This window comes from Uranotaenia lowii, chromosome 2 (assembly GCF_029784155.1).
Source record: "Uranotaenia lowii strain MFRU-FL chromosome 2, ASM2978415v1, whole genome shotgun sequence".
In the NCBI taxonomy this organism is placed as follows: domain Eukaryota; kingdom Metazoa; phylum Arthropoda; class Insecta; order Diptera; family Culicidae; genus Uranotaenia; species Uranotaenia lowii.
Window position 1 is genome coordinate 283,172,721 of NC_073692.1, and position 13,835 is coordinate 283,186,555.

Sequence of the window (13,835 nt, forward strand, 5' to 3'; positions counted from 1 at the left end):
AAAACATTGCACTTATCTTGAATTCCAAAACGACGGTCTGTTGAATACCCGCATACGAAAAAATCATAACTCGAACAGTCAATATGATACACCAACGGTTGTTGAAATAGTGATCATTTCTGTACACGTTACTATTCCATCAAACTTTAGCTCTGAAACGATTAAAACGGTACTTTCACGTTCATATTAAAAATTACATTACCAGATAACGTGAACTATGGATGTGGAATATTCCCGTTCAATTAATTAAAAAGCGTGAAATTGATCTCGAATCATTACCCGAAGCGTTCATGCATTTTGACACATTCACGTCACAGCAGAGAAGAGGTGCCAAGTGGAATTCAAAAACGTTCATTTGTAAATAAAAAAAAATCAGAATGCGTAATGATTTCTATGTTGTCATTTCGTTTTCGGCTATATGAAAATCATACCGTGATGATCATTGGACTTGATTTTAAAATAAACTACGAATTTCACAATTATACTTAAATTTTCGACTATTTGAAATCTTGATCAAGTTTTGGATTTACGCTCAAAATCATAAAGAACATTTTTACGCATATTGAAAACTATTACATTCATCACAAATAACACAGAGAAATTAAAATAAATATTTAACTAGATTGTAAATAAGTATTGGGCCAGAAAAATAATAAAAATTTGAAAATTCGGTGAATCTGGCACCACTGATTAGTATGTTTGTGTTGTTCGCGCGAAATTTGCGATTTGTGGTAAATCGGGTAATTTTCCAAATCTTCCGGATCAACGACGGCGATTATGGCCCAACCAGCTGTAGTCGCCCTGTGCCCAACCTTTCGTCACTTATGGCACCAGTGCAGTGGTAATAATCCAGTAGTAAGTGCCAGATCGACGCACCGGATGTTTATTGAAACATCCGTTAACTCCCGGTTAAGGCACCTTTGTTTTTCATGCGTTTGGATTCATGGAAACATGGATAGATTGCGCGGTCAAGGTATGTAAACCTGCCGGAAAACTTATTCCGATAAAACGAATAAACAACAGTTACTCTAGGAAAAATATTTCCTTTTGCAGGTTATAGTACTACCACTTTTCCGTATCTCTGGAAGAAGGTTGATAAGGAGCCAGCCCCCAGCAGTCGGCATGCTACCGGAAGCTCCCGTAAGTTTTAATGGTCTAATCTATAGCCCTAATTGTTATTTGACTGCTTAATTTTTAATTTCAGTTCCCTGCACAATCGTAATCCGAAGGAAAAGCAATTTTTCGCTATGGCCGGATGGGATCGTCGTTGGAAGTTTCTGTCACATGCAGATGGATCCGCAATGCCAGACGGGTGAATTTAAAGGTTGATTGCTACCCAGTCCATTTTTCGCTCACATCCATCGTCCAAATGGGAAGGAAGCAAAGCTCCCGCTTGAGCATGAAGCAACCTTTCGCAGCACCTATGACCGGACCTTTGTTGTCGACCAGAATTATGAGCGGTTAAATTTGTAGCCGATTTGTACCCAATCGGATGGACATTTACATGTAAGTCAACAATAAATGAATTCATAAAATCAAATAAAAATGGTTTCATAAAATGATCCGAAAACCCTGAATGCAAATTTGCACATGTGTGCGTGCCATGTTCCCGTATATGATTCCAATAAACGTATACATACCTTCGGAAGAAACATTTTGTCGAATCGTTTTATACTTTTACTGGAAATGTTTGGTTACCAGATTACTTTAAAAATGACTTTAAGGAAAACAGTTTGATGACCAGAATACGTTTTCCCCAATTGGTTTTTGAACGTTATCTCAACTGCTCGCAGAACAGTTCTTCCATACAAGTGGTTTAATAGTTCTTAACAGTAACATAACTTAACGCCATATTCAAGAGACCGTCGTTTCGGAATTCACAATTAGTGGAATGTTTTTTACGATGTCAGTTATCATTATCTAAAAGTTTTTTTACGCTCTCCTGAATAATTGTGTTACTATTACAGTAACTGTTTGGTAACCGTATTTTTTTATTCGGGTATGGCGTTAAGTTATGTTACTGTTTAAAACTGTTAAAACAATTGTATGGGGAGACTGTTCTACAAACAGTTAAGATAAAATCTAAAAATCGCTTACGGAAACGTATTTAGAGCATTAAACTGTTATTGTTAAAGTATTCCAAAAAGTACTCTTGTAACTCAACTTTTACAGTAACAGTTATGAATAGATTTACGAAACGTTATACTGATGATTATGGGAACCGTACGCGATAATGGTGGACGCACTAAAAGGGAATATTTTTTGGATTTTCGGATTTTTACATTAATTAATTCATTTTCACTATACATTTTTATTTATTTTTATATTTAAACTTACTTTTAAGGCATGAAGGGATTGTTTTTCTTTAATTCTTTGACCCAGCTTCCGTAGTTACATGGTGAATGAAGTGAATAATTTATGTCTACAGACATTGGCAAGTAAGGTCCGAAATTTCTGCGGTGCTATAGCGCCACCCACGAGGGAAATCCCCCCGGCGGCGTACTTGAGCTGCAAAAAAAAGCAGCATCGCCGACACTGAAATGAAAGATAAAAAAACATCAATTAGATGTTCACATATACGCAACTAGAATGTTCACACATTGGCCTACCCAATAAGCAGCAGGTGAAAACAGGTAAAACATAATCCAACTTACCTGAAAAACTGAATTTTTCAGCCTAACTGCTGGGCTGCACTGAGTTCGGCACCCGATGTGTCTGCTTTCCGGTACGTTGAACCGAAACATGCACCAAATTCTTCCCGAAATTGCTCGGCTGTAATTTCACCAGCAAATCGTTTTTAAATTTCTTTTTCTTCTGTTCTTCTTTTCCAAACTGCTACACGCTAGAAATTATTGAACCATTTATGTTTCAAAAATAACCATTTTTGACCTTTTCCCGGGAAATGTCATTTTATGAGTTCTCCATGAGAAGTCATAAAATTACTTCTAGGGGAGAAGTTCGAATATGGTTATTTTTCAACCGAATGAGATTCTAGCGGAGAAGTTGAAAAAAGGTTATTCTTTAACCGTTTTAAAGAGCTGTTGTGTAATTTGCAGATTTGGGAGAGTTTTTAGTAAAATTTTCATTAAAATCTCCGGTTTTTATTGAGTATTTTTATTTATTTAAACAAATACACCATAGCATCAAAAGCCCCTCTCCTCCCATTACTACCAAATTAAAATGAAAAAAAAAACAACGCCGGAGCCGGACAACGCCGGAAGTGGCAGATACGCCTTGATGACATTTTGTAGATGAAGAAAGTGTTAAAAATATCATTGTCTTCAGTGCTGTCCGTTCACCGGAGGGTGATGTATTTATTTTTGACTGGCGGGTGATATTTTTAAAGAAGTACAGTCTGTTCCAGCTTCTTCCGGATGGTGAAATTGCAGTCGGAAGAGTATCTTGCATTTTCGCACCAATACCTAAAACAAAAATACTTTATTAAGTAACCAACCTTTCCATCCTTGGAAGGATTCAAAAGTATTCTGAGGAATGTTTAAACTTACCGGAAGTGTGATCTGGGTTCTCCTTCTAGGATATTACAATACACCTGATAGTGCGAGAATCAGCTAGCAAGCGGCTACGGTTGATTATAATTTAGGTGTTTCTATTGAAACTTCATGCGGGGTCATATCTCATCGGTATCCTGAAATTTAATTTTATTTTTTTTATGGGGAGGTTGCAATTTTTAGATGACTTATTTATATTAAAAGATGAATTTAGATGAATATTTATATTAGAATATTTACCTTTGATAACCACCAATAGATTCGATATGTTCCGAAAAGAACCGATTTAATCTCGAACTCGATCTAGTTACGCGGAATGATAGAGTTTTGAAAACGCGTTCGTCTGCAAATTGGCAATTTTCAAGATGGCTACGATAGCAAAACCAAATTATTAAACATTTTGTGGTTAATGCTCAAGAACTACAAAAATGGTTAAAATTTGAGAAGGAAATATTCTTAAAAAATAACCATATTGGCAGTTTTCGGGCCAAAGCCATAAAATGGTTATTTTTCAACCGAAAATGTTTAAATAAAAATGAGCGTGTAGCGTGTCATGACAGCTGTCATCAGAGGTGCCAGATGTCTTGATAAATCAGGGTTTGTCCTGATTTTCATGAGACCGTCGTGATTTTTTAAATGTACTGAATTGTTTTGATGTTGAAATAAAATATTTAAATTGTAATTGCATTTAGTACAACCATCAGGATATCGAACATTTAACGATAATAATCTTCAGATTCAGATGATATTTAAATGAGTTTTTCATATAAACTGCAGTCCAGCCCATATTCTTCTTTCCTCTGTTACATCAATTAAGGCGAGTACAGTACCTTTATTTTTCCTTTATTTACGCAATTTAATCAGAATTAGTATGTGTCCTGAAAATCCAGAAATTTTTCTTCATGGTGTCTTATTAGGTCGGGCAAATGGCAATCGCTGCAGATTTTTTTTTACTTTTGGCAGAAAACTGAGCGCTTTTAGAAAAGATTTAACCTGAACTATAATTTATAACTGACAGGCTTACGTACTCCTACATTAAAAATTAAAGAGTTTGTAACCGTTTATTATAAAAACTCGTGCCGGAACCAAACAAAATCAACAAAACTATTGTTTTTAAGATGAAGCATACTCAGTTTAGTGAAACTTGTTAATCTGTCCAACGCAAAACTCTCTCAAAGACTTTAAAAAAGTTTTAATAACTATTATTCGAATGAAACAAAATTTGATAACTGTTTACTGAACGGTGATAGAATCAGACCGATTTTTTTTTCTTTGGCCAAAGCAACTGCTTTCTTTTTTTCCACGTATGAACAAATCCATAATTGATTCTTTAAATAAATTTAAAGATATTTTCATGAATCTGGGCTGAGTTTTCTTTTTTCAAACTATCTGGCATCTCTGACCCGCATTTCGGTAATTTTTGACGTGAGTTTGACACATGACATGAACGCTAAGCGTTAAGGTACGAGAACAGTTTAACGATTATTGATAAAATTAAAGTAAATCGTTCAACAATTGATTCACCTTTTCAGATACCATCACTATTCACATGAACGTTCGTTTTATTTTCTTATCGTTGTCGAAGTAAAGTTTCAAATTATAGCTACGTTTACGGAGACAATAACTTTTTCTGGGACAGTGGATGTATCGTATTGACTATTTGTAATATAGTTTTTTAGTATGCGGGCACACACACACACACTTTTTTTGCCATCTGATTTTTCATCTCTAACACCTGGCATCCCTGGACCCCTTTTTTCGTAAACACTACAGCCAGCTGTCAAAACTTTTTTTCAATATGGCGGAATGGCAATTTGTCATATGAGATCACCATACTAGAGCCATCATGGTACATACCTACATGAACCAGGGAGATGGCATCCCTATCCTTTGTCATTGAATTTGACAACCATCAAAATTACGGGCCCACGATTTTGTGGGCCCATAACAAACCTGACATTTTGCTGTCAAGGACCCAAACTAAATGCCAAATGCTAGAGAAGTATGGTTGAAAGCACACTAACACATCAATCATTCTGATTCCTCATTGGTTGAAATTTTGACTTTTGAGACTAAGTACTGCTTTGAGATGAAAACACCATAAACGTCTCTCCCGATGGATATAAAAAAAAGAAAAAGATTCTTGTTCGAAAGAAGAACTAGATTGCCACCTCCCTGACATGAACCCGTGACCAGAGATGCCAATGTGCCTGATTTTTCAGGCATTGCCTGATTTCTCGAGGCTCTGCTTGACAAGCTAATGAGCCATTGAATTTCTCTGATTTTTGAAAATATGCCTGATTTTGCCTGATTTTTGCGAATGTCATGAAAAATGGGTAGTGAGGAACCATAGCTAAAGTGAAGAAGTGAAAATGTGGCTGAATCAAAGCAATCGAAACATTCCCGTCAGTTCATAATTAAAAAACAGATTTGAATAGAATCTTTCGATTGCTTGATGCAGTAGAATTATTCAACCAAGTAGGCTCACAACATATCTTAGAGTGAAAATATGGAGCGATGACCAAAGAAAAGGTCATCACTTTGAGCGAAATTTCCGATACATTAACGTAGCCTGATTTTGCCTGATTTTTATTTCGCCAGTTCCCTGATTTTTGAAAAAAAAAAAATGGCAACCCTGCCCGTGACAGAGGTTCGTAAACTCGCTTCGGAAAGAATCATTCAGCAGATTTCTTCCGAGATGAACTTGTTATGTGCAAATTGAGTTTATTTTCGTTACCATACCAATTTTAGCCAAGCCCCGATGCGTTCTTCGATTGATGTGCTCAGTTGCCGAACGAAAACAAATAGAATTTTGGAATTTGCGGAACTGTACGATCGCTTCGCTAATATATCTTCTTATTGCTGTAAACTCGGACCGAGTTTATCCAAAGCCTACTTCTTGATGCTTTCCGAGTTGAACTTGAACTACCGATTGCATCATTGCAGTTTGAGTTTAACGAAATAAAATCGTTCTGCAAAGATGGCAAAGTGCGAGTATCATATCTTCCACGATGGGCTTGTGATATAGCTCAGTTGGCACGTCTGTTATCTCCTGAGCCGATGTCCGCGAGTTCGAGCCCGAGAGCAAACATCGAACACAGTTGGACCGGATAAGTTTTTCAATAACGATCCGCCAACTGTAACGTTGATAAAGTCGCGAATGCCATAAAGATGGTAAAACGACTATAATCGAAACAAAAAAAATATATCTTCCACGATAACAAAAGCTGCATCTGCTAAGATGGCCCTGTAAGAACTGGCATGTCCATCAGCCGATGTCTGCTCCGTAATTTGGATCTTTTACGCTCTACCTGTATAGCGGAGCTCCAGGCTGCTCCTCTGTATTGTAGTTTCGACAGTGCTACGCTCTTTATGAGACGTCTCTTGCTACTCTTGAGCGGGCCATAGACTACACAAATGGCCTGTACAAATTCGATGATCCACGACGATTGTTTGATCTATGCTCGCCCACACACTATACACACAGTTTTCACGCGAACACAAACGATTGCTGGCGAAAACAGCAACAGCAACAAAAAAAACCATCTCCACCCCGACTGGGAGGATGGTTTGTACACGGAAAAAAATTGAGTGGTTATCCCAAAGACGCTGTCATGATAATTTTACCATTTCAGCGCTATATTATTTTCAACCACGAAAAGTTTAACATCGATTTTGTAAAAGTGCGCATGAAACAATATTGAAATTACTATGTACCTGGTAATTTTCGATAACTCTCAATGTTTGTTGTCGAAAATACTATGGTCATGATAATTTCATCATAATTTCTATTACAACTAGCGTCCGCATAGTACCCGAATAGCAAAGACCATGGTATTAATATAACCGAACAATGATTTTCAATTTAACAATGAATTCCATCGTAATATCTAAATATTTTTCAACCACTTTTAATTTTGAAACCACCATCATTTTTAACGTAACCGTGAAGTTTATTGTTAATTCAAAATATTTCATAGTTTTCTAAAATATCAAAAGCACGGTCTTGCTACAGTTTCTTGTGATTTTGGTTGTTACTGTGTACTTAATGGTAAAATTAAAATCCAAACCAAAACGAACGTCCGGTAAACTTTATTTTTTTTACACACTTTTAATTTTGCGTGTAGAGATTTATTTTGGTTCAAAAGTGCGCCATTTTCGCGAACTTTAGTTTAAAAGAAAATTTAATTAAAAAGGAATTGCCGGTAATCGATTTTTACTTAAAGAATCGAAACATCCTGTAATTGGGATTCCCTGTCCCGGTGGACCATCATCTGTCGATTCTGTGCGAGAATTTCGATAACGCTAACAGTAGTGCGCTGATGTTGAACGGCCCTCCTTTGACGGAGGACCGTTCAACACTATCCGGATAAGCTGCGATGGCCATCCTTGCAGAAGTCGCCCGAAAATCTTCCATCCGCCGCACCAAAAGTTGTTGAAACATGCCGCGATGGTGTGGGTTCCCATTCAGCCATCGACGCCGATGGCTGGAATCGTATCCGTCGAGAGAGTTTCCCCGTCGATTCAAGATCTCCGACGAGTAAGGATGTTGAGGTATTTATTTGTTTGAAACTAGACAAATTTAAAAATTATGCTTAAGGTTTTTTATCTTGCAAAATTTAGGCTGGTTGATATGCCGCACGCACAGCCAATCGACCAACAATTTCGGCATTGTGCGTTACTGGCAAAGAGCTGGTGCTTCGCTGACTACCCATCATCTACGCCGTCACCCAAGACGAACAGGACATCAGATTGAAGTGCCTGGAAGCCACTCTGCAGATTTTTAAGAAATCCGAAATCGGAGGAAATATTGGTCTAATTTCGGAAACAAAAGGGCGGCGTAGCTTCCGGTACAACCTGTCCGAGACACTCACAATGGCAACGATTTAAAAGTTGGTAAGTCGGTCTAAACAGCTGTTATTATATAGATTGAATTTTAACGATGATCAAACTTTTTAAAGATATTTAAAAAGCCAGACTTAACTCTGCAATCTGAATTAAGATGTCTGAATAATCAAATTTAAACCTGAGCTCTGGATCTGAAATCCATTTCTATGACTTGAAATCTGAATTTGAAATTTATCTGCGATCTGTATTCTAATTTTAGATCTGATCCTGAATCTGAATTTTGAGATCTAAATTTCACTGAAATCTTAATATTCAATAATAGTTCTGAAATTTGTTATTCGAATTCGAATTTGCAATCGTTATCTGCATTCATGAATTTCGAATATAACTCTGAAATAATAAATCTCATTTCTATCTAAAATCTGAATTCATCAAATATCTTTCGTTTACTTGCAGCTCCCACATCTGGAACGGGACACAGCATTGCTGAAGAGCATCATCTCCGCGGCCAAGTACAAATAATTTGAGTCATCGTTGAACTGACCGACTAACTGGTGGTTGCTCGAACTTCTAACCAAAGGCCCTAGATCTTTAAGTACAACCTGCCTTGAAATACTCGGGCTATGGATGTTCATCATTGCAGGTGACTCTAAAAAAGACGGCGTTCGAAACCGTTGTTAAAGTAAAAGTATTCAATGGGCTGAATCTCAGCAATAACCTATAACCAGAATTATATAATAAAATAAACTTATTTTGAATTCCTTTTTCAATTAACCAGATTGTTAAAGTTATTACTGATTATAAGGAATAATATTCCTGATTGTTCGTGCTTTAAACAAACTTTTATCAAGTTTAGTCAAAAGCATAACTTATCATGAATAAAATTCCTTGAAATTAGTAAAACTTTAGCAATCTACTCCAATCAATAAAAATATAAATTATTCATGGTAAACCATTAACTTCTATGGTTAAAACAATGCTTATATACCATAGAAAAACCTTTATTTCCATCTTCGTTTTAACAATGGAAATAAACGGATTTTCATGGTTTTACCATGAAAAACTGGAAGCTGTTTTAACCATGAACTTTATATTTTTGGACTTCCCAATGTATGGAAAATCGCCATTTTTTTCATGGTCACGCTGCATAACAATACCCCTTTTTCATGGTTATTTTCGTCAAAACGATGAAATGTATGGTCGAAAACTATTAATTCCAATGTGCATTCACGGTATCGAGTACGATGATAATCATTGTGTAAATCGTATAAATTATGGTTTGTGAGTATGGAATTCATGGTTTTTTCACCATACTTTTCTATTCGGGTAATTTAGACATTGTGGCACCAATTCATATCAACAAAATACTACGCACATGGTACTTTTGAGAACAAAACATTATTGACTCAAAAACATCAGTGCGTATGATAATTTTACCATGCAAAACCTTCTTGTCGTTTACACTAATTCAGGATCATTAATCATCAAACCCGTGAGTAAAAAAACTAATTTTCAGCTGCTTTAAAGTTTCATAACTTTTGAAAATCATTCCAGAGCATCAGGAGAACACACTAACATTGACCGACATGTGTCGGAAGTGTGAATTTTAAAGTTTCAAATAATGTCATAATGAATGCATGCAAATAAACAAACAAACATACATAGTAATTTCACTATTTAAATCAAGCTCCTCGCTCCTCCTAATCTTTATCATAACACATACTAGTTTCATCATGAAACATATAAATTTTACTAGGGACGAAGTAAACCAATACATCATTTCATTGACAATTTTACTAAAACGCAGTCGAATTTACTATGCGCAGCCAAATTGAGCACATAGTAAAATAGCTATGCGTAAGGTATTATAAACAACAAAACATATTTGACTTAAAAATATGGTTGCCTGTTGTTCATTTAAACCACGGATTTAGTAATTTTACTATGCTTTTTTTTTGTGTGTACAAAATATTTCGATCCCGACCGATTTTACTCCAACCGTTTGGGCGCTCATTCAAGCAGTGCCATACACTATGCAAATCGTGTTTACCGCGACAAAATTTCATCGAATTTCATAGCATTTGTACAAATGTTGTGTAGTCTGTGGCCCGCTTTAGGATCATTGTTCTGAAATGAGATATCATTACGTGTTTTATGGAACCCCCAGCAGTGAGACGTGCTAACGGGCATAACTACTCAATTTCTCACGTCTCACTGCAACACCGTTATTGAGCAATAAGAGAGATCCAGAGCGCCGAAACTGGAAGGAAAAACAAACGGCAATAAAAATCATAATTTTGCATCCACCAACCAGTGAACGTCGCGTTCTATAACTCGATCCGAAAATCCCAAATAAGGGAAAAAAAACTTGTTCCCCCACGGTGGGAAAGTACTCCAAGTGTTGTTCGGAGTGAAGTTAAGTGGTTCGAAGCTGATAATACAGTCCACAAGCAGTGTTATCGAACATTTTTGGTCCTTCGAGCCGGATAGTCCAGTGAAAATTTGGACATAGTTGGACAGTTGAGTGATGATATTGTGTCGCCTATTAAGAGCGACGGACATTTTGTGCTGTTGGGTCGCACCAATTATGATTGGTTGGCGGCATTTTGGACGCGCGTTTCCAACAAAGGACCTTTGTGGAGGATCGCCATCGCGGATTCGTGGAGCAGCATCAAGCCGCTAGTGATAGGTCCTAGCGAGGTGGAATCCAGTGGTGCCCAAGGCGAGTTGGCGAATTTCGGAACTTTTGGTCGGACCTTCGGACGGTTTTTTGAAACGGATTGTTGGATAAGTAGCGCATGTCTGTCGTTGTTGGTTTGTGGTTATTGAAATCTTGTGGTTTGAATAAAATTTGGATTTTTTATTGTATTTTGGGTAGACGACCAAATTAATTATTGTGCAATTCCCTGAGGTATTCGACTCTTTCGTTTACGAATTGTTTCTGCTTTGGCTGTCAAGTCGCGATTCCCCTGTCAAGGTCGGTTTTGTGAAACGTCGAGCGTTTTGAGTCAGTTTGGTCTGAAATTTGGTCAGAATTGCGTTAAATCAAAGAAGTGATTCAGTTAGATTGTGCCGGATACTTATAGTGAATCAAATAAGTGATTCAGTCAGTTTTTTTGGTCTGATTTGAAATTCAGAAATTATTATATCACAGACAAACAGATTTGTTTTGTGATTGTGTGGATTCCGAGTGATTTTGTTGAAATTAAGTGAACAAAATGGAGGATTTAAGTATCCTAAAGAAGCAAGAACGCCAGCTGCGAGCTTCCATCAAGGGAGTGGCTAATTTTGTACGCGATTTTAAACCAGAGCTTCACGAGAGTCAAGTAGAAGTCAGATTGGGTCTGTTGGAGTCGACTATGAAGAAGTACTACCTGGTGAGACAGAAGATGGAAGTGTTGTTGGACACAGCTGACAGCGATGGTGCTGAAGAGGATGTCAAGGAGTCAGAGGCAACAAAGAAACGTCGATTGCAGAAGCAGGCTGCAGATCGTGAAGAGAAATTCGACGCAGAAACGATAGCAGTCGAAGAGCAGTACTGCACCCTGAAGGCATCACTCCTTGCGTTGCGTCCGAGAAAGGTTGAGTCCTCGAGTGCGTCTGGGTCTGCAGAAAGAGTTGAAGCAATATCCCGTGTTAAGCTTCCGGACATCAAGCTGCCAGTCTTCAACGGAAAACTTCGGGACTGGATTCCGTTCCGGGATATGTTCGATAGCCTGATTCACAACAACACTCAGCTCTCCGACATCGATAAGTTCACATACCTGCGGTCAGCAATTAGTGGAGAAGCATTACAGGAGATCAGCTCGATCGAACTTTCAGCTGACAACTACCAGGTAGCCTGCGACATGTTAGAGAAGAGGTACGAGAACAAAAAGTTGATCGTAAAAGCGTACTTGGACGCTCTTTTTGCTATCGAACCTCTCAAAAGGGAAAGCGGAGAAGCTCTGAACCGCCTTGTCAGCGATTTTGATCGCAACATCCAGATGCTGGGCAAGATCGGCGAAGATACGGAGAAGTGGTCGACTATTCTCGCGTATATGGTGTGTACTCGTCTGGATTCGGTCACACTTCGTCAATGGGAGAGTCATCACAACTCAAAGGATGTGCCGACGTATCAGAATGTAATGGACTTCCTGAGAGACCAGGCGTTGGTTTTGCAATCAGTTGCACCCAGTAGGCATGAGGACATCGATAGTCGTCGCCAGCGTACAACAGTGTACGCCACGTCGAGATTCCAGAACAACTGTGTGTTCTGTGGAAATTCGTTCCATCCAGCTTCTGCGTGCAGCAAGTTTCGAGCAATGTCGGTGCCCCAGCGCTTCAGAGTTGTCAAGATGAAGCGGCTCTGCCTGAATTGTTTGGGTTCTGGTCATTTTATTGATCGTTGTACCAAGGGATCATGTCGCGAGTGCAACAAAAAACACCATTCGATGTTGCATAACAGTTTTTCGAGTCAGAGCTCCGTTTCACAAAACCAGTCGACAGTCAACAGTCAATCGTTTCATAATGAAAATCTTCCAGGACCTTCTGGGCAAGGTCATGAACACAATTTGATAAGACAGGATCAACAAAGTCAAACTTCGTACACAAATCCTCAAGCACAAGAGAATTCCACTAATTCCTACCCTATAATACAAACACGTATTCGCCACACTCAACCACAACACACCACAGACAATTCTTTTACGTTTAATGCGGCACCAAGGCCGGATTGTGCTAAATATCGTTCACCTAGAGTTTTGATGTCAACCGCTGTAGTGCGGGTTGAAGATCGTTTTGGTAACTATACGTTTGCGAGAACATTGTTAGATTCGTGTTCTGAATATTGCTATGTTACGAAGAGCTTTGCGAAAAGATTGAATCTCCGAAGAAGTCGGAATGTTTTGAGAGTCCAAGGTATTGGAAATGAGTCAGCTAAATCGATTGAGTCAGTTGAGGCAAGAGTTCGGCCTCGCGTGTCAGAAATTTCTTCATTTTCGGAAGATATGAGTTTTCATGTGTTGCCTAAGATTACGAGTTATCTGCCTACCACTAAAGTTCCGCTCAATGGAATCAAGATTCCTCATGGTTTGGTATTGGCAGACCCTGAGTTTTGGAACCCGGGTCCGATAGATATGATTATTGGGGCAGAATATTTCTGCGATTTGGTGCGCTCAGGCAAGTGTCAAGTTTCGAAAGAAGGTCCAACTCTGCAAGAAACCGAGTTTGGATGGGTTGTTTCCGGGAGAATTCCGGATTGTTCCTTTGAAACTGTTGCGTAAACAAAAAGTTCAGAACCGTTTGTTATTTCTAATGCGAGTTTGGAAGACACTGGACCAGTTTTGGGAGTTAGGACAAAGTAGTAACAGTATTTTGTCAGTTGATGAGTCAGTTTTTGAACAGATATTTTAAGAAATCACATTGAGAAACTCGGAAGGTAAATCGTCGTCACCTTGCCGAAAAAACCTGCACCAATAGGGTGGATCTGCAGGAAAA

The 13,835-nt window shown here is 38.2% G+C and overlaps 2 protein-coding genes and 2 long non-coding RNA genes across 4 annotated transcripts; 3 read left to right on the forward strand and 1 right to left on the reverse strand.

Annotated features, from left to right (window-relative positions):
• Positions 1-749: 749 nt before the first annotated feature.
• On the forward strand, positions 750-1,490 carry LOC129743638 (uncharacterized). The gene is made up of 3 exons (XM_055735715.1): positions 750-973; positions 1,054-1,140; positions 1,205-1,490. Exons 1-3 carry the CDS (start codon positions 778-780, stop codon positions 1,327-1,329), a joined length of 408 nt encoding a protein of 135 aa, XP_055591690.1. The 5' UTR covers positions 750-777; the 3' UTR covers positions 1,330-1,490.
• Positions 1,491-3,098: 1,608 nt separating this feature from the next.
• LOC129749724 (uncharacterized) lies at positions 3,099-3,908 on the reverse strand. The gene is made up of 3 exons (XR_008738150.1): positions 3,750-3,908; positions 3,507-3,646; positions 3,099-3,422 (listed from the first exon to the last, which is right to left on the reverse strand). It is a non-coding gene; the product is annotated as an uncharacterized LOC129749724 (long non-coding RNA).
• Positions 3,909-7,648: 3,740 nt separating this feature from the next.
• Positions 7,649-8,970, forward strand: LOC129749599 (uncharacterized). The gene is made up of 3 exons (XR_008738099.1): positions 7,649-8,063; positions 8,133-8,405; positions 8,814-8,970. It is a non-coding gene; the product is annotated as an uncharacterized LOC129749599 (long non-coding RNA).
• A 2,605-nt stretch (positions 8,971-11,575) lies between these two features.
• LOC129742738 (uncharacterized) lies at positions 11,576-13,621 on the forward strand. The gene is made up of 2 exons (XM_055734681.1): positions 11,576-13,139; positions 13,398-13,621. The coding sequence occupies exons 1-2, from the start codon at positions 11,576-11,578 to the stop codon at positions 13,619-13,621; spliced, it is 1,788 nt and encodes a 595-aa protein (XP_055590656.1).
• Positions 13,622-13,835: the final 214 nt, after the last annotated feature.